The sequence below is a fragment of the Ciconia boyciana genome, chromosome 3 (genome assembly GCF_034638445.1).
Source record: "Ciconia boyciana chromosome 3, ASM3463844v1, whole genome shotgun sequence".
In the NCBI taxonomy this organism is placed as follows: domain Eukaryota; kingdom Metazoa; phylum Chordata; class Aves; order Ciconiiformes; family Ciconiidae; genus Ciconia; species Ciconia boyciana.
In genome coordinates this window covers 88336591-88356321 of record NC_132936.1, presented here as the reverse complement: position 1 = coordinate 88356321, position 19731 = coordinate 88336591, and the positions used below count along the sequence as shown (strand labels likewise).

Below are 19731 nucleotides of genomic sequence, written 5' to 3'. Positions count from 1 at the left end.
ATTTCTTAAGAAAAAAATTTTAATGCTGTTGAGATTTCTGAATTATATGTATTATATTCAGCCTGTGTAGCTGGTTTTTTTAAACCACTTAAATAAAAGCTACAATTAAAAAAAGGCTGCAGCAAATAATTTCATTTATTTTTATCCAAAGGAACTTTTTTCCCTGACTTATTGTAGTTAGGGGGGAGCAACGCATTCTGTCCCAAACATCTGACCTACAAAGCAAATTCAAGGGGAAAAAAAAAGGATTACACTGCTGACATATCCTAAAAGTTCCTCAAATGTAAGGAGAATAAAGTGGAGCCAGAAAAACTTCCAACTACAGAAAGATAAAGAACCTTTGTAGGAAATAATCAATCACAATATATGGACCTCCATAATATTTGTTCTGACAGGGTGAAGGGTTTGTACAAAAAGTGCGGGAAATGGACTATGAACAGTCTGATTATGTGGACAGCCCAAGGTATCATAATTACAAGATAACGACTAACATTCTTTCCCAGTTGAAATAAGTAGCAAAACTACCATGGATTTCAAATCATTGAAGTGTACTTTCAGTGAGACAGTAAATACCCCCCAAACCTACTTTGTTACCCTCTCGATGGTCTGCATGTGAACGTTAGAATGAGTCTGTGCAAGAACTGCCTCGTGTTGCGCACATTTCAGACACAGACCACCAACCCAATTAGAATTTGTGGCTGAAAGGAGTGACCTCTGGTGTTTTAGCCTTCCTTCCAAATCTTTGCATGTCTTCTGAGATTCTGAAAGGTCTTTTCTAGAAAGAAGAAATAAAAAATATTATTTGAGCAATTAAACATTTCTACAAGTTATATTTATATGCAATACATAATTACAGATGCAACCTAAAAAGAACTGTAAGAATCCCTGTAATGAACATTATTTTACGCATTTCATCAGCTTAAGGAAGACTTTAACAGAGAATAATAGTTGAATTGCGCAATCAAAAATATTAACAGACAAAACAAAAATTATATTAATTTGTTCCTTCCCTCTGTGGTATCAGAAAGGAGTGAAGTTACACAGAAAATTATTAGATAAAACTTGTAGGCTAACATATTGTGTGAACAGAGTAAAGGATTCATTAGCAAGAAACACTATCAGCTGTATAAATATTTCAATACCCTAACATTTTTTTCTGTTGTTCTTGTTAATAATATAATTAACTTCACATTTATTCTCTACTCTCAAGTTAACTGTATAGTTACAATATAAAGTAAAAGTCCCATATGCTCCCCAGACAAAATCCAGATATATTCAGCACATTTGCTCTGATCTAGTGATACACACAAACTTGAGGTCAACCACATCTCCAGAAGAACAGGGTAAGTTTTTTACTTGTCTCTGAAATTTTTACCAGGTGCTCTGAAGAATTTTCTCCAGAATTTCCAAGCATCTGTCAGGCCAGGGAGAGTGCAAGCAGTAGGAATGCTGACATCAGGAAGTTCCAGACAAACGCACACTGTGCACATATAGATCAATTTGACAAATTGTGCAATGAATCCAAAGCTTTTGGTTTGTTATGCAGGCCATCTGGGCAGCATACACATAGTAAGTCTGACACATTCTGGTTGCATTGGATTTACTGTGCACATGATATATACACTGCACGCAAGCTTATTTCCATCTGGGAAATCTTCTGTGCACTTTTTCCAATTTTAGTAGCTAGTCCATTAAATATAATCCACTATAACCTGAACAGAATTTGCTCTGCATATATCCTTAGACAGTCAAGGTACAACAGACCTATTGTTCGGAAATCTTGGACAGAAATCAGCAAGTCCTACATAAATTCATGTTTAAAGTTAAAAACAAGGATAGTCCCACTGGAAGTGATACAATTTCTCACTTTAATTAAAATTTAGCAAATGCTCAAGTGCTTTGCAGAACTTACAGTTTGAAAGATCGTGCCCCTTGGGAGAAATCAAGAGGCTGAATAATGTACTTGTGGAAATTTTTGGACTATTTTAGCCTCCAATATTTATTTCCGAGTACGTATAACACCTTAAGCCAAGTGGGGGGGAAAAAAAAAATATTTCGCAGCTGAAATTTAAAATCCTCCTTTACTTTCACTAGCACAATTGGCTTTGCATGTTTAAGATTTTGCCACTGCAGAGGGCATATTTAAAATTGACTCCCTATCAGTAACTCTTTTTACACACACACAAAGGACTAGAATTTTCAGATATATGAAACCACAGTTTATTTAGGGAAAAACATAATTAAACAGATTCAGCAGTAGTACCATGAATGCAGGTGTACAGGGGGAAGTTTACTCCAGAACACCAAATTGTAAAGTGGTTGCATTTACCTCTCTTTTTCCATAGTTTGCTACCTATTCAAACCTTTGATATTTTGAGGAGTACATGAGGACTTATTTTCAAATATTTTTGTGTTTAAAGATATACATGTTACATGACTGGAAACCCTGCCTGCATGCTTCAAAACCATGTTTTCCTGCTCCAAAATCATTATGTGGCCTACACTAGTTTGATGCTTAAGATTTCTAAAACTTGCAATATGAACTATTAGTAGAAGAAAACTAATTATGGCAGAGCTCACGCAAGTTAAAATTTTAATTTCTCTTTTCTTCTTTGATTGGTCTACCTTAACAGACATGATGTTTCTATAAAGAAAAAGGATAAAGACATTTTATATCAAGTTTTAATTTCTATAAATACAAGAATTCAATTGAATTTATAAAATTTATATATTGCTAATGTTGCTATACAATAGCAGTACATTCAATTTTGCTACATTTATATTTCAGAAAACTTCATGTAAAACCAGCGTTCAGGGACACTATCAGAAAACACAACATTCAGATATTCAGACATTCTCTTACTTAAATTCAAATTAAGAGTGGTTCATGTTGTTATGAAGTGTTAATTTATTAACAATAATTTTAAGAAAAAAATAAACATTTCACTTTACCTTAGAGATAGTATTTGAGCATCAAGGATATTGACTTTTTCTTGATAAAGAAGTTTTAGTTTCTCCTTTAGAAAAGATGGGAGAAAAGAAGTGTCTTTTGCTTTCTTCATAATATTGTCTTTACAAATAAATCTAGACATTAGCCACATTCATTCTTTTCCCCTGAAGATACAAACTTGTTGAAACACTAGTGTCAGAGAAATCTAAATATTTCACACTTGTGAAAGTCTACAAAATGAACCACCCTCCCATTTTCTTATTTCTATACATCTTGCCAGATCCTCATATGGTAAATTGCTTCAGCTCCAATTCCAGCCCTCTACAATGATTTACATAAATTGATGATCTTCTCTCAAGTTTGCTCTTACTCTCCCACAACTCAGCAGAAATAAAAGAGGAATTCTGAAGAACTTCAAGTAGACAAGCTATTTATTTATAATACAGTGAGTTACTCTTATTACCTGGTGAAGAACTAGGTACATAAATCACCAATGTTAAATACAATGGTGATAACAAACCAGAGAAAACACCAGAAATTTAGCTCACTGACACTTAGAAAGAAGTCACAATCAATATGATTCTCTTGCTTTAAATATGGCAGATGAAGAAAAAGTGCAATTACTGTAAAAACTAGCTTTCAAACAACTGCAGGCATTAGGGATCACTGAAGAGGTTTTCAGCTCTAGATGAGGCACAAAACCAACAAAAATATATATTACTGGGAAAAATAAATAGATATAATTATCTTGAAGAATTAAAGTACCCTTTAAACTCCACAGCACACATATACACATGGACAAAAACCATAAAAACTTTCAGTTAACCATGTTTTCCCCAAAAGATAGCAATGCTACCCCATTAATTTAGAGAAAAAAAAACCAAGAATATCTTCCCAAACTAAAAATACAGGATAGAGACAGCATCATCTCTGAATCACTAGGGCTCCCCTGTATCTCTAAAAGCACAAAATGTGTAATTCAGCTTAGGCAAAACAGACTGCACAAAGTGACTTTTGTACCTTACTGAGCCTGCACTTCTCCAGGAGTGGAAAGACTCATTGCAAAAGAGCTTGCCTGGAGGGCTGCCTAAATTACACCAGCTAGTTCCCACCTGCTTGTGTGTTGTGTTACTGCTAAGAATCTCCAAAGTACAGCGGAGCCATCACTGACAGGACACTCTTAAAACAAGACTTATTTCTGGGAAGTCAACATCTGCAGATACAACCTGCCATCATGTCTAACTGGATAATAATATTAATTAGGGAATAATGAGAAGATGAGGTTCAAGAGAATAAAATTTGACCTCGGATTAAGGTTCAGTCAACCAAAACGCTTCCTGTATGTCTGTTACAAAATTAATCATCATAACTGCAGGAACAACAAAGCACCAAAAGGTTTTGCAAAGGTATGACTCTGCAAAGAAAGTTAATACCAACCAGTTCTGCATGCCATTTTTCTATTTCTCCAACAGCTGCTGTAACAAAAGCCTGATCTTTGTTATGTGCTGGTGATGAGGTGACAGGCTGACGCATGCTATAGTCATTACCACCTACAGGACAGGAGTTCTGAGTATTTGCCTAAAATAAAAATATTAATGCTTCAGTTTTAATTATGTAGGCTGGTTTTTTAAACAAATATTAATTATATAATTATATTAATTATATATATATTGAATCTTATAATTTTCATTACAGTAGAATATAAGAACCAATAAACAAGTTATCCAGGTTGGCAACCTATGATAATGATGTTATCCACAGAAATCCATGTTTACAAGCTCTCATTAAATTTTGACTAAAATTCAGTTTGCAGCTAATCATTTATATAGCCTTCCTTAAAAAGGATCAGGTCCCTGAACACTGATTAAAACAACAACAGAAAAATAAAAACTTACTGAGGCATCTAGAAGAGTTTGTTCTCTCAACAAATGTTCTGCAGTTAAAAATTTCAGTTTCTGATGGAGCTCTTCATTTTCAAGTACAACTACTTGTACTTGATCTTTCATCCCAGACAATTCCTCCTATAGGATACAGGAAATGCATGTAAAAGGCTCCTTGAGATGGCTATCAACATTTAAGTACATCTTGAGATCAAAAGTCTAGATTAACATTCTCAACTATTTTAACCATTTTAGAGAGAATAAAAATACTCAAAAGACAGGTTTCGTTATATGGCAATTCAAGCTACAAAAATACTTCTTAAAAAAAGTTGCTTATTTGTATTTGTGATATGAAGCAAAAATGTCTTTGAAGACTCTTAAACACTACACAGGCACTAAGACGTATGGCAAGGCTCACTATCTACTGAACTGCCTTTGGCTCAGTTTTGGTCATTACAACAATCAATTTCAAGACTAACTGTAAGCTGTTTTTAAAGCATTTCTTCATATTTAGGGGACCAGGGGTTTAGTAGGTGAAATATGTTGTTTAATACCTTGCAAAACTTCACTTCTGCTTCTAAATGGTTAATGTATTGTGACTGATCATTGATTATAGGAACGAGATCAGAAAGGGCTGGTAAGTCTCCAGTTGCAGCTTCTGGGGGTTTCTGAAGGAAGTAAAGAATAGTATGTGTTATTTTATGGTTTTCCATTTATTGCAATAAGATGTTGCTTGCACACATAATACTATGGTGACTTTTCATTAAGCATACAAGTACTAGATCATGAGGAAGGGAGAAACAGTAAGAACTTAAAATCTTCAATAGAAAAAGTGAGTATGTCACTTCTGTCAAAATGTACAGCTGCTTGATCAACCACATCTATAAAGCAGGATTAAATCATATCCACGAATCAATTTGTAAATGAAATTCATACCGCTATTTAAGTGTATCATCCATTTTAGACAAAACGTAAGGGGGTATTTTCTTTTATGTGAAATGAATATAAAAATCCCTTGAATTTTAATGAGTTGTGGATATGCATCAAAGGCTATTCCTCTAAACGTTCATTAACAATTGCTACAGAAACACAACTATGTCTGCAATTTTAATACCTCCATAGAAACACAGGAAAATGTGTAACAGATATTACATTTATCAAATAAATTGATTATTGGTATTTTAAAAGAAAATTCTAAAAAACTTTTCTGATGACCCTATAAATAGGTAGAATTTTTGATAGCCTCACAAATAACTAGTTAAAGAAGGTAACGAAGGGAATCCTTGCCCATTCAAGATAAACACCTCTGCCTTGCTCAGCAAGATTTAAACAGGGATTAAACTTTTTACAAAATGTGAAAAAACACAATAACTATAACTTTACATTTACTCCAAGGAATACAGTACAGATTAAGAATGTAAATAAATATTATTAAAACGCCCTTAAAATCATTAATGAAATAGTTTCCTGAAAACTACAGCCTCTCTTTGATCCTATTAACAAGTAACAGTCCTTGTCAGTCTAATAAAAAGGATTTAGAGTTGATATAAAAACTATTTTTATAGTATAACAATGTATTTACTTCTAATGAAGTATAACATACTTTAAAATAATTTTAATGGAGTAACAGTATTAAGCATAAATATGTTAGTCTGCAATGAAACTGCCTTTGAACAACCACAAAAATATTTAATGGAGTCTCTACTTTCAAATTTAAAAAAATCAGCTACTATCAGATCCTCACTCGTCCTCTTTATGTATTTCAATATTGTTTTACTACCCTGGTTTGATATTTCACTATTGCAAATTTCATCCATTGAAAGAACTAAGTACAGTCTAATGCTAGTTGACATATATGAACTATTTTAATTCCTGACGCTAAAAGAAAGTATATCAATGCAAGCCAAAAGGGTTTGGGTTGGCTTTTTTTTAATAATTAAAATTAAGACAGTCAAACTGGGACATATTTCTAAGTAGAACATATATCCTCTTATACAAAAGATGTCTGCATTTTTCACCAATTTACTGAACAGTGTTACTCACATTTGTAATAGGGTAAATCTCCCTTTCTTGCATTCTTTTCCAGTAAGGATACAAAATTCATACAGAGTTGTTAATGGGGTCCTCTCAGAGGAACAACAGGTACATTTCTAGCATTAGTTCACTATTCTGGATGAAAACAAGTATCATTATGCCAAAGCCTAGTTAGTTTTGAACCTGATACAATTCTAATATCTGTGATCTTGGGTCAGTAAACACACCTTTCTGTGCAAAAATATTCTATAATATGCTTCTCAAATATACTTAAAGATCGTAGAACTCATTTTCAGGAACTAACTGAACAGTTGGACTCCTACATCTCCTGAATCTGCTAAAAGATTCAGAAATCTACATCTTTGTTTTTAAATACTATTTTTGAAACATTCACCATTCAAAAAAATCCAAACAAAGCTACTAATGGCTAGCTATTACATCTACTAGTTATCTTATCTACATGTTCTGCCAACAAGGTATTGAGATTCCCTGTCCAACCTTTAAAGATAAAGATAAAATCCACTAACCAGGGTGAGGGGCAGGTTTCTAGCAATAAAAGCCTTCCTGTCAAATTATACCCGATATAAGTATTGGCTATATTAAAGGGGGGACTCCTGAGAAATCTGGAACTATGATTGCGGAGACAAATGGAGGGTTTTCCAGAACCATCTAGAAAAACATTTAGAGAAGGCACTCCAAATTTGCAATGTATTTCACCTGGCTCAGTGCATGAAAGTTCCGTGTTCTATTGACTGAAAATTCACCTTGCTTTAAAGTCTGTTAAACTCAACTACTTCATAAAGTTTTAAAAAATGAATCACGCTTGTTAAAGTATATATAACATAGCACTGATAATATCTGTAACTCGTCATTCTGTTCCTCTGGCTCCTATTCATCCGTCCCTCTTTTCTGAAAGTGTAATAGACACCTTGCAGCTGAGACCTCCAGCTGCCTCCCTGAAAAGGTTACACCACAGCAGTGTTTGAAAATATTAAAAACTCCATTTGTATTCAAATTATTTGTCACTGAAAAACAGTGCTAACGTTTAACCTGAGAAACTTGCGAAACATTGGTGTAATGTATACAAGAGTGCTAAAGAATGGTTTCACTAAAAGAAAAAGAATACCTAGTATATTTTCCCAATAGAAAAAGAACAGAGGACTTCTTAAGACAACTTATTAACTCACAGCACTGTCACTGGGACATTTCTTTATTTAGAAGCCTCTACCTGTCCTTTCATGGGGCAAAAGCCTGGTAGATAATTTGTGATTTATTTCTTTTTACCTTTTTTACTACACAATTGTTATCAAGTAATAATAAAATAATTTGGGAATTTTTCTTTAATATTCTGATAATATAACGTGTTATAGGGTGAAAGAACAGAGGTCAGGGGAGGCATATACTTAAAGTAGGCCAAATATTAAAGTCAGAACTGAAAGACACATCTGATCAGTATGAATTACCAAACATTTACGCCTGAATCTCAGAAATGCTGTTCACATTTGCATTCTTAATACTGAAAAGTTTACCGTATAAAGACAAGGTTTTATAAAATATAAATGCTTGGCAGCTTTAGAGGCCAGCATTCTACACGGTGACAAATAGTTTTGCCAATATCCCAAATAATTTGGCCCACCTTCTACTTTTCCCGAATGCCTCAAATTTCAAACCTCTAAGCCCCAGAATTAGCGACACTCGTGCTGGCAGTCTTAAATCTGCTGCCCTGTAAAATGGCAAGAAACAATGGGAACCAGTCACAGGAACTCCACCTATAACAACAGTGTCAGGAACCCAGGCTGAGTGCAGTTAGGTTAGCCAAGACCCAGCTTGTAGAACTGCAGTTGTTGTATGAAGCAATCTTGCTGGGCCTTGACCTCAGGTGATGAGGTAGAGAGCAAAAGGAAAATCTCTGCCCAACCATCTGGGTGTAATCAAAGAAGAGACATACTCATTTGATGTCTATTGCAACTTTTATTAATGGGCAAAAGAAGGGAATTTTGTTAAGACAATGTTATTTATACATGTGAAATGTTGTAAAGTTCACTAAACAGTACACTTTCTGTGAAATATTATGTTTAGCTATAGACACATGCAGTCAGCTACCATTCAGTAGTCATCAGGTATTTCAGCATAATTCAAAGCAAAAGGTTAAGGTTACTTATAATCTAAGTTTGCTTTCCTTGACCTTTGGGGAATCTGATTCTTCTTATACAAGAAGCATTTCTGCAGTGTCCAGCAAACCACCAGACAAGCTTGTATTTTATAAGGGTTTGGGGGTTTTTTGGTGTGTGTGCACTTTTATACTTCCACATTTTTTGAGCTTTACACTTGGTCTGTCTTCAGAATACTTTCACATCCTGGTTAGCAAGCAGATGGAGGACAGCTGAAAAGGAGAATATGGCCACCACTTCACAGAATTCCTCTCATTGGAAACTTCAAGAGGAAGAAATGGGACAATGCCCTATCAATACAGTAAATCCCCATCTTTTCTCTGTTTACTCCTCTATCCTTTAATCCACTCCCTGAAGTCACTATCATGTGTTTCTTAGAAAAAGTATCCTATTTTCTGAATTTTTCCACTCTACTAAAATTTCACAATATAAGTAGAAAACTTTGACAAAGATGGAGTAAAAGATGCTTTCCCTCCCCTCCAAAGGCTAAACAAATTGATACTGATTCATGTCATGTCAAGATCAACCAATGACGGACTGTTCCCTTGAGCTACAAAACACTAATTCTATCCTGCACCATTATGGGGCAAAAGTACCTGGCAGGACAATCAGACTAAACTCATGGATTTTAGAATACTCAGAAAAGTTGAACTTTAAATAAAATTTCTCCATGTCAGAACAGTAGAGCTAGGCTCATTACACAGGCTCAAGGCAACACAGCAGGATAATAGGCTTCAGATTGTTCTGCTGCTATCTCAACTTTGTCACCAAAGAGCTGCTTGTCTTGTTTAGTATAAACCAAAGTAGTCAGTGGAGGCCATCAAAATATAAAACTGGAACAATGCCTTTAAATTACTGTCCTTTAGGGATACAGAGCAACTGCCAGATACTAGTAACTGAACTGTTGATTGCATGTACTTTGGTGCAGTTCTGCTGCAAGAAGGCTAAATCTGAGAAGCCCATGTAAGGATGTAAACTAACTTTGACAGAGACCACTGCATTTTGGCAGAGAGCTAGAAAACGTGTTGTTACATGAACATCTCTAATGCTCTCAACAAAAAGCATGGTTACAACGTAAGAAAGCCTTCCAGAATCCTTAAAGTATACTCAAAGGAAAGCAGAGGCTGCTTTTATGAAAATTTGTCCATGTAGTAGATCCCAACTGTTTCCAAAACAAAAAGGATGAACTTTTGGTGGAAAGAAAAAGATGAGAAAGCCAAAAGCAATGTGGACTCTGACCCACACTGCATGGTCAACAAAAGAGGAGAAAGATCTAAATCCTGTATTAGAGATTTCTTTTTCTTCTGCTATGGTCATAAGCATACCAAGTTCTGGCCACAGCCTCAAGAATCCCCTGTATTTCAGAACATAAAAATGATTCAGTGCTTCTTTTTCTTCCTGGATACTAGAAAACTGATCTCATTATGCATGCCGCTCATTCAAACAACACAAAAGAAACAAGGAGAAGAAACATACACAAAATGACAACTTCCTCATTGACAGAGAGACTTCACTTTCCATTCTTTCTTGATGTTGCAATAAAATTTTAAGTTGATTAACTAGAAAGAGATAAAAAACGTTTATTATAACCAAACAATATTTACTTTTTTCATTGAAATCAGTATAATTTCTAAAAATTTTTAAACTATTTGCTTCCAAAGTAATCTTACCTGCGTGACTGTGCTGCAGTTCCTGCCAGGCTGCATTCCCACTGTCATCATTGCCCCTGTCCACATCATCACTGCCCTTGTCCACAGAGGACTGGTCAAATCCATCTTCACCATCACCCTTTGCAAACTGTCTTTCCTCCAAGGCGTATTTCAGTTGATGAATGCTTTCACTAGCACGCTCTAAAAAAAATCACATCATTAGGCACAATAAACAGCATAAAAGAAAGTATTTACTGATTGATATTTTAAATCTGCAAAAAAAATGGGAGAACTAAAAGCATTCGGCATCTGTCTAGCTTGACTCGATCTAAACTCAGCCACTGGAAGCAAGTACCTAATGCAAACAGCCAAAGCAACTACTGTATGTCACAATTTGCAGAAGAAATATTTACTATATTTTCAAAGAAGAACCTATAAATAGCATCTTAGCCTGTCAATACATTAGGACTCTGCAGCAGCACAAGTAGTTACTATTAGAAATCTCCAGCAGAGACAAAGTTTCAACTGTTAACAATATACTTGACCCTAAAATATGACCCTAAAATATTTCCTAGCATACACAGCTTCAAGACTTTTCAGTGAACCTAAAACTCATGCTATATTTCATACAATGTGTAGGATCAGGCACCAAGAACAATATTTTTGAATTCTAATGCCACCACACATGACAAAGCAATGCATAGCACAACCAAAAAAAACCTGAGTAAATGAAGTAAAAACTCAGCAAACCAACCTAACATAAAACAGTGATTAAATAAAGACTGATGACTTCTAAACAAGTGTGAAAAATAAATAACAACACTCATCATTCTGGAAAAAAAAACAGCAAAAAACTCTTTCCAGATAAATACAAATGTTTTTATGAACCCTTTCAAGAACTAAGAGATTTACTAGAGGGTGATACAGTAACTGTCTTTTCTCATTTTCAATATATTTTATCTTATATTCCCTTTTTTTATTTGATTCATCTGACTTCATAAAAATCAAAAACTTTCCAATCATAAATGCCATATCACTCTGATACAGCTGAACATTTCCGATACGCCAGAAAAGAAACTTGAGACATTTGCAGCTAAGAGATGACAACTGGATTGGGAATCAGAAAATATGGGCTTGGTTTCAGATAACGATACTTCTGGTTCACACTGTGGGACCTCAAGCAATTCATTTATTACTTCTTTTTTTCAACTGCCTATGTACAAATGGAGATGAGTATTTAATTTCTCTTCCCTTTAAGCAATGTATATACTAACTAGAAAAGACAGAGTAGCAACCTAAGTAGTATGGCTTTATGCAACGTGTCATGGTTTAACCTCAGATGGCAACCAAGTACCACACAGCTGCTTGCTCACCCTCCCCCACCAATGGGATGGGGGAGAGAATCAGAAAAAAAAAGTAAAACCTGTGGGTTGAGATAAAGACAGTTTAATAGGACAGCAGAGGAAGAGAAAATAATGATAAAAGAATGTACAAAACATGTGATGGACAATGCAATTGCTCTCCACCCACTGACTGATGCCCAGCCTGTCCCTGAGCAGTGACTGCTGCCCCACAGCCAACTCCGTTAGGTTTATATACTGAGCACAACGCCATATGGTATGGAATAGCCCTTTGGCCAGTCTGGCTGTGCTCCCTCCCAGCTTCTTGTGCACCTGGCAGAGCAGGGGAAGCTGAAAAGGCCTTGACTAGTGTAAGCATTACTTAGCAACAACTAAAACATCAGTGTGTTATCAACATTATTCTCAGATTAAATCCAAAACATGGCACTATACCAGCTACTAGGAAGAAAATTAACTCTATCCCAGCCAAAACCAGGACAAATGTTCAACAAAGCAGGATCTCTAGGTTGTACTGTAATACCAAGTGAACCAAGAAAATGACCCAGACATCACTCGCAGAGCGTACATGCTCGGTGAGACAGTCCTCCATCACGATTCACAGCCCCTTTATCAGGAATATAAGACGACATGCTTCTTTTCTGTTTCTCCAAAGTAATGCCACAGTCATTTATGACTACGAGTCAAAACTACTCTGAATCAGAAAAGCTTCATTAAAGTTAACAGTTATTAATAATTTAAAACAAAACAAAACCCCATACTCTCAAAACCTTACTTGACTTTCAGATACATAAAGTCATAGCTATTTTCTTCATTTAGCCCTGAATGCTTTGGAGGGCTGTTCTCCTCTAGGACTGCATATGAAACATTTAGGTATAGATGCTCACAGAACAGGAATTTCACTCTTGCGAGACAAAGCTTATAAGGTAAAATCCTTTATTGGAGCAACTGCTACAAACAGAAAAATGGCAAGCTTTCCAGTATACGTGCCTGTGCTGGCTTTGGCTGGGATAGGTTATTTTTCTTCACAGTAGCTACTATGGGGCTATGTTTTGGATTTGTGCTGAAAACAGTGTTGATAATACAGGGATGTTTTCGTTACTGCTGAGCAGTGCTTACACAGAGTCAAGGCCTTTTCTGCTTCTCACCCCACCCCACCAGCGAGGAGGCTGGGGGTGCACAGGGAGCTGGGAGGGGACACAGCTGGGACAGCTGACCCCAACTGACCAAAGGGACATTCCACACCATATGGCGTCATGCTAAGCATATAAAGCTGGGGAAGAAGAAGGAAGGGGGGGATGTTCAGAGTGATGGCGTTTGTCTTCCCAAGTAACCGTTACCCATGATGGAGCCCTGCTTTCCTGGAGATGGCTGAACACCTGCCTGCCCATGGGAAGGAGTGAATGAATTCCTTGCTTTGCTTGCGTGTGCAGCTTTTGCTTTACCTATTAAACTGTCTTTATCTCAACAAGTTCTCTCACTTTTACTCTACCAGTTCTCTCCCTCATCCCATCAGGGGGGAGTAAGTGAGCAGTTGTGTGGTGCTTAGTTGCCGGCTGGGGTTAAACCACAATGTCCTTCATTTATTCTTATATGTTTCTAATCTGTAAATTGATATGATGCATAAATAACTAACTGAAAATATTTTTTCCTCATAGGCAAAAAAAGCTTAAAAAAAAAATCATAGTTAAGCATTTGCTAGGTAAAATTCAGAAGACATGCCTCAGAGTATAATATATGCTGCTCGTTATAGATGTTAATAGCTCCTTTCTTCCAAATGAAAAGGTGAATAGCAGGTCAAGTCAGAGAAATAAAGCTAGATATGTATTTCTGCCTTTGCTTTATCTATCTTTTTCAAGTTCACATCTTGTTGACTGAAGTTGGGAAATTGGTTTTTTTTCTCCCACTGTAATAGTTTTCACAGTCCTTTTCAGTCTTTTTCTCTGCTTGGTTATAACTTACCGCTAGCTTATAACATATAAATACCCTCAAAAAAAGCATTATATTTAAGAACATGGTTCTCAGTCCAGTATGCCAGCCGTCACTCACTTTTTAGCAATGCTAGTTTTTAATAAAAACCTGACCCACTTCTGACCTATTAATCTTCTCTCAGCACTTATTTTTAAAGCCAAGTCATCTTATGACTAGCATCACCTCTTTTGATTTTCGGGTACTCCATCCTTTAACAAAGTCAATGTAAAAGATGACATAAAAAGCACATTTTAAATAGTCATAATTTATTATAATAAACCCAAATACAGTTCACAAGGCAATCACTCAGAAAATAGGGGTTTAGGTCAAATATTTCTCTATTGGCATACTTAAGCTATTAATCCATTCTTGAGCGTTCCAGGATGCTATGTGAGTGGGAGAGCTAATTGAGAAATGGTAGAAGTATCTCACTGATGCAATGGCTTAAATATTTAGCAAACTATGTTGCAACTAGTTGATGCCAAGAAGTGTTCACTGTCAGTTAAGTTATTATGTGGTGTGTCATCTGATAGCAATAAAATTCCTTCATTTCCCTATTCACTGTAGACCTCTGTCACAAAACCCCAGAGTATCAACGTTTGCTCCATAGCCAGCAAAGAACAACAAACCAAACAGGCCCATATACAGTTTTTCCCAGAACTTCTCTCCCTTCGTAATATTATAGCTTCTGAACTCCAAGCTACTACTTTATCCTCAAAGATAACACAGATCTTCTTATGCTATATCCTCTTCTTCTATAAATATACTGGGCAGTTGTAGTGAAACACATTAAAATAATTATCAATGGCGCACTGATGTCTACTTGACTACGCTTTCCTGCCTCTGGAATAATGTTACCACATTTTTGAAAGCTTCATCACATATTTGCCAAAGTTTCTTAAAAACTTGCCGATTTCTAAATTACAGAAGTTGCTGCCATAAGCAAAACACTCACCACTGGGAAACTGGGAGTTAGGAGTTTCCGATGGTCTGTCTTTACATTCACCAGACACCAAAGAGCTAACATTTACTTCAGTAAGAGTTGAACTGGACGTGTAAAAGGGAGTAAGTACATTATAACTTTTTTTCCTAAATAAGGGACATAATTTGGGGCATTAAGATAAAAGAAGACAATTTACTGAGAGGAAAGATATACATTTGTTGTTTCTGCCAATGTAAAAATATTATTTTTAAGTACGAAAGAAGTAGAAAGAACCTCTGTGGATGCAAACTGTTGGACACCAAAGAACCTTTGCTTAAAGACAACATGATAATTTTGTGATGAATTTAGAAGTTATTAATTTCTAAGTGCTCACACATTCAACCTAACTTTTTCAGTTAGGTTATTCCTGTAACAGTACATTTTATAGAAACAAGGCCTCTGTAAAAGCATACTGCAGAAAACTGCTTGCATGCAGTACTGTGATTTGCATATCTAAAATTCAATCAGCATTTTTCTTTTCTACATCTTAACAAGACTTTATGAATAAAATCTGAACATATATTTCTGTTGTATGACAAAACTTCATTGATGTGTTACTTCCCATAGGAACAGCTGAGTATATAAATGAAATTGGACTTATCTGGATGAAAACTTCAAAAAATATATTTTATTTACTATAAAGCTCTTTAAACACTGAAAATGAAAGTATCTGAGATGATTATGAAAAATGACAAGCTAGCAACAAAACCTGATGGATCAAACCCGATACATCAAAAAAAAAGATGAAACTGCTCCACAAAAATGCTGTTGTCAACTATCATGTATAAATCACAGGCAGTACTTGCCAGAAGAGACAGGCAGATAACTTATCTAATGCTTTAGCAATGACATAGCTGACCAAACAACTAATAGAAAGAAATACATTACTGCTTATTATTTCAGAGACAGAAGCAACCAGTGATCCTAACCTGGGATCAAGACCATGCCATTCTAGGTACAAAGATATTCCTACCCCTTGTTGCGTTAAGAGTTACTGTTGCATACAAATAGGAATTTGAGGAGTGGCTGGGAGGGGAAACCCTCCCGTTGAGTCATGAGGTTCAGACAGGACCCCCTTGCTTTCTAAACTCCTTCTCAGAGAGGAGTCTAGGTGTGGCTAGGTCCAGTCTTAGTCTCAGACTTGGTCAACGGTTTATTTTCTAAGGACTGTGTGTATAGCCACTTCTTAGTTCAGAGCTTTCACTAAGGCGACAGCATTAATTTTTACACCCCCCAGTCTGGTCGTGTTGAAGGAACGGTCACGGCCAGAGCAGTGAAGAGCACAGTTTATTAGAGCAACAGACACACAGATTCTTTGCATTACCGGTGATAAATTCACTGTCTGCAAAGCACATGCAAATACCAAGAATATGAGTATGAATAACATGGCCGGACACAACGCGTATATCAAGAATATGAGTAGCACGGCCAGACACAAACGTGTTAAAGATAATAAAGCGACTCTCTATATATAGAGAGATTTCTAAGTTTTCTGCGGAGGCACTTGATATAACCAAGTGTTCGACTCTTACCCAAAGGCGTCCCAATGGGGGGGGAAGAGAGGCTCAGCCCGTCGACTGATCCCAAACGTCAGAATGGTACACAATGGTGTCTTCCCTAACATTCTTTCTCTTAAGCTATTTTATACTAATTTTCACCTTTCAGGTGGAGCTTGAGTGACTCTAGTCATACATACCTTTGTTTAAGATTGGTGTAAGGTTTTCTCACTTCGCTTTTAAAGGTATAAGCTAGAAAAATTCAGTGCGCAAGCTCAGTGAGGGGTGGTCGCACCTTGGAGGCGGGTAGCTTTTGGGATGGACGTGTGTTTTGGTATTATAATGATGTTATAATGAGCAAAGTTCACCAAAAGGACAGCATTTTGTCAAAAACGTGGCAGGCTGTTGGCCCAGGGTAGTAAATATGCAGCTTATCAGTTCCATGACACCTTTAAGTTCCCCTATTATTGCAGAGCCTGGCCACGGCATCTCCACACCGCTCCACCCTCTGGGCAGCGCCTCTTAGAGTCAGCACACCAAGTTCCCCTGGCGTTACCAACACCTAAGGTTGCAGGCCTAGGGAACTCCCATGGAATGGATTCCTTACATGTCAGCCACATTCCACCTGGGGAGCTTCTTCAATGCTGTGCCTTACCTAAAAGGTGTGAATATAAGTTCTAATTTTTAAGTCACCTCAGCCATTATCCCACACCCCTCAATTCATCTGAACATATGCAACTTTGGCCTACATTAAGTTCAGTTAAGCATAATGCTTTAGACAAAACCAGTAGGGCCCTAACTGAAACATTAATTAATGTTCAAAAAGCACATGCCATATATTCTACATGCTGAATAAAGATACTTCTCTGCCCTGAAAGAAGCGTTGATAACTCGTTATTTTCTGTACTTACTGAAACTACAAAATCTAAATGTTGCTCCCTGAAAATATAGTATAGGTATCCTTTTTCCAGAGAAGTATCTTTATACAAATATAATTGGTAGGACAGTTTTTTATATGGGAATGTCAGTACTACTGCTGAACAACATATTTTTTTATGTTGGAGACACATTACAGATCCATTCAACTTGTCAAAAAAAAAAAAGATAAAGGCTAGAGTCAGGACACTCTAAAGTAAAATACAACACAGAAGAGGTAGCTGTATTTCCAAAATAGTAATCAGCTTTGGAGAAAAAAAAATTAAAAAAATTTTTAAAAAAATCATTATAAGAACAATTTGCCACTGAAGTGAAAACAGAAAAAACAGAGAAGGCATTGAACTGTGTTTGTATTGCCTAAACAAAAGATGTTTTTTCAGACACTGCCCAAGACTGTCTATGAAAAACACTCCTTTAAATGAAAGCACCAAAGCTACCTCATTCATGAACTCAGAAATGCCATAGAAAATACTCTGGGAGCTAGTGGAGAGCTTAGCAAAGGAACCAACCACCCAAAACAACAGAATTGCCTGAAAGACATGGAAAATAACTCCAGATGTCAGGAGCGTTAAGCAACATAAATCGAAGAAAACAAAGTACAACTGTATGAAAAAGTTGCCATAAGTCTGTTGCCTAAAGCTAATGGTCCAGTTCTAATAACGTTTACAGAAAGATGACTAGAAGGTACTGGCTATAAATTCAACAAAGAGGTCACTCTCTGATATCCCATGGTTCCCTATCAGAACACAGCCCTAGAAAGTTAGAGAAGAAGGAATTACACCGATTTTTTGGGTCTTAAAAAAATAACACTGTAGAATTTATGTGAAACAATAACTGACAAAACAGAAAATTAGACCTGTTAGCGAAAACAGAAAGATGATGCCTATTTAATGAAAACTTTACTGTCCGACAGTATATCAACTTTGACTTTGTTTCTATTGACACTTAGAAATCTAAAATAGTACATCATGTACCTCTTCTGGGGTACCATTTCAGTACCATAACAGGTATGCTACCATGTTACTAACATACTACGTGGCAGCTTTGAGACTGAAAGTATCCCATCAATTATTACTTATGCTGCTAGGATTTTACATGTAATCATTCAACAATAACGAGTGATACCAGGCTGTTCATAAGCCAGGCCTCAGAAAGTCCTAAGATATGTTTAACACTCAGATGTTTCAAAATAATGAATCATGGATCCATTTGATTTAGTGTCCTGGACTTCATAGCTGCTTTGCATTATATGAGAAATAGGCGGTTTTCATAGAATCATAGAATCGTTTAGGCTGGAAAAGACCTTTAAGATTAACACAACTTTTACCAAATTATCATCTTTAAGAGCAAACTGTTATCTGGAGCTGCAGCATTCATCGTCATGAATTCCTAAACCAGCCCTTTCTGCAGACTATAAAGCAAATGCCTAAGGTCTAGAGACCCTCACATGTGAGAAACTCCAAGCATTTCCCAGTTCCTTTTGGCAGATTCTCCACCCTTAAAGGAACGTTATGTATTCTGTTCAGCAGAACACTTAGAAACAACTCCCAAATAAAAAGCCTAAGCCAAAAATTTACAGTTATAGATTACCATTTACGATTTAATTCTTAGCTGCTTCAGCGTCACAGCTAACTTTGAGAGCTGGTAACTGGGCCACATACTCGTTTTTCCTAGGATGGCTTTGACTTCACATCTCTCCTACTTTATTTTTGGAGCCACATAAAGCAGCCACAAAATGAAGCTTTATTTGTAGAAGTCTTGTATTTTCATCTGTTCCTCTTATAACTTGCATCTTCATTCTCTGAAATTACATAGGACACTGCACTCAGTAATGCAGTGGAATACAGAGCATAATTTCCACATTTTCTTAGGGCAGATTTAAAAGATGCCTACATCAGACACTGTACTTAAAAAGGATAGTCTCCCCCTCCTTTGCTCCTCCTCTTACACTGACTCTGGCCCAGAAGTGAGCCAGTGCTGTTTACTAAACAGGCAGAAAACTGAACATAAAAAAATAAGTTAACAGTTCTCTGTTCAAGGAACCAGGTGAATGCTAGAAACAAGGAAGTGGGCTCTAAAGAGTCTTCTCCATATATTTACTGCTGTTGGGAAAAAAGGGGAAAGTAGCAGGAAGCCACCACACTCTGCTCTTGGCCCTGGTATAGTAGAAGGCCCATTGGACATTCACACTATGCCTGCCAACTTTTAGTTATTAACGTGAATACAATAGCACAGCACTTATTCTCCTTTACAAAATACCTCTATTCCCTTGAGAATAACTTTTTATTAGAAATGTTATTATCT

At 36.3% G+C, this 19731-nt stretch overlaps 1 protein-coding gene across 4 annotated transcripts in view; it reads right to left on the bottom strand.

Annotated features, from left to right (window-relative positions):
* SDCCAG8 (SHH signaling and ciliogenesis regulator SDCCAG8) overlaps positions 1-19731 on the bottom strand; it is a 118691-nt gene that overhangs the window by 94454 nt on the left and 4506 nt on the right. For 3 of the 4 annotated variants that reach the window (XM_072856482.1, XM_072856484.1, XM_072856481.1), the window contains exons 2-8: positions 10706-10885; positions 10512-10594; positions 5385-5498; positions 4846-4971; positions 4388-4528; positions 2953-3017; positions 587-775 (exon numbers count right to left, since the gene is read on the bottom strand). In XM_072856482.1, the coding sequence (XP_072712583.1) occupies positions 587-775; positions 2953-3017; positions 4388-4528; positions 4846-4971; positions 5385-5498; positions 10512-10594; positions 10706-10885 (898 nt within the window). Of the gene's footprint in view, positions 1-586; positions 776-2952; positions 3018-4387; positions 4529-4845; positions 4972-5384; positions 5499-10511; positions 10595-10705; positions 10886-19731 lie in introns of those variants that run through there. The other variant, XM_072856483.1, reaches the window with a different exon arrangement.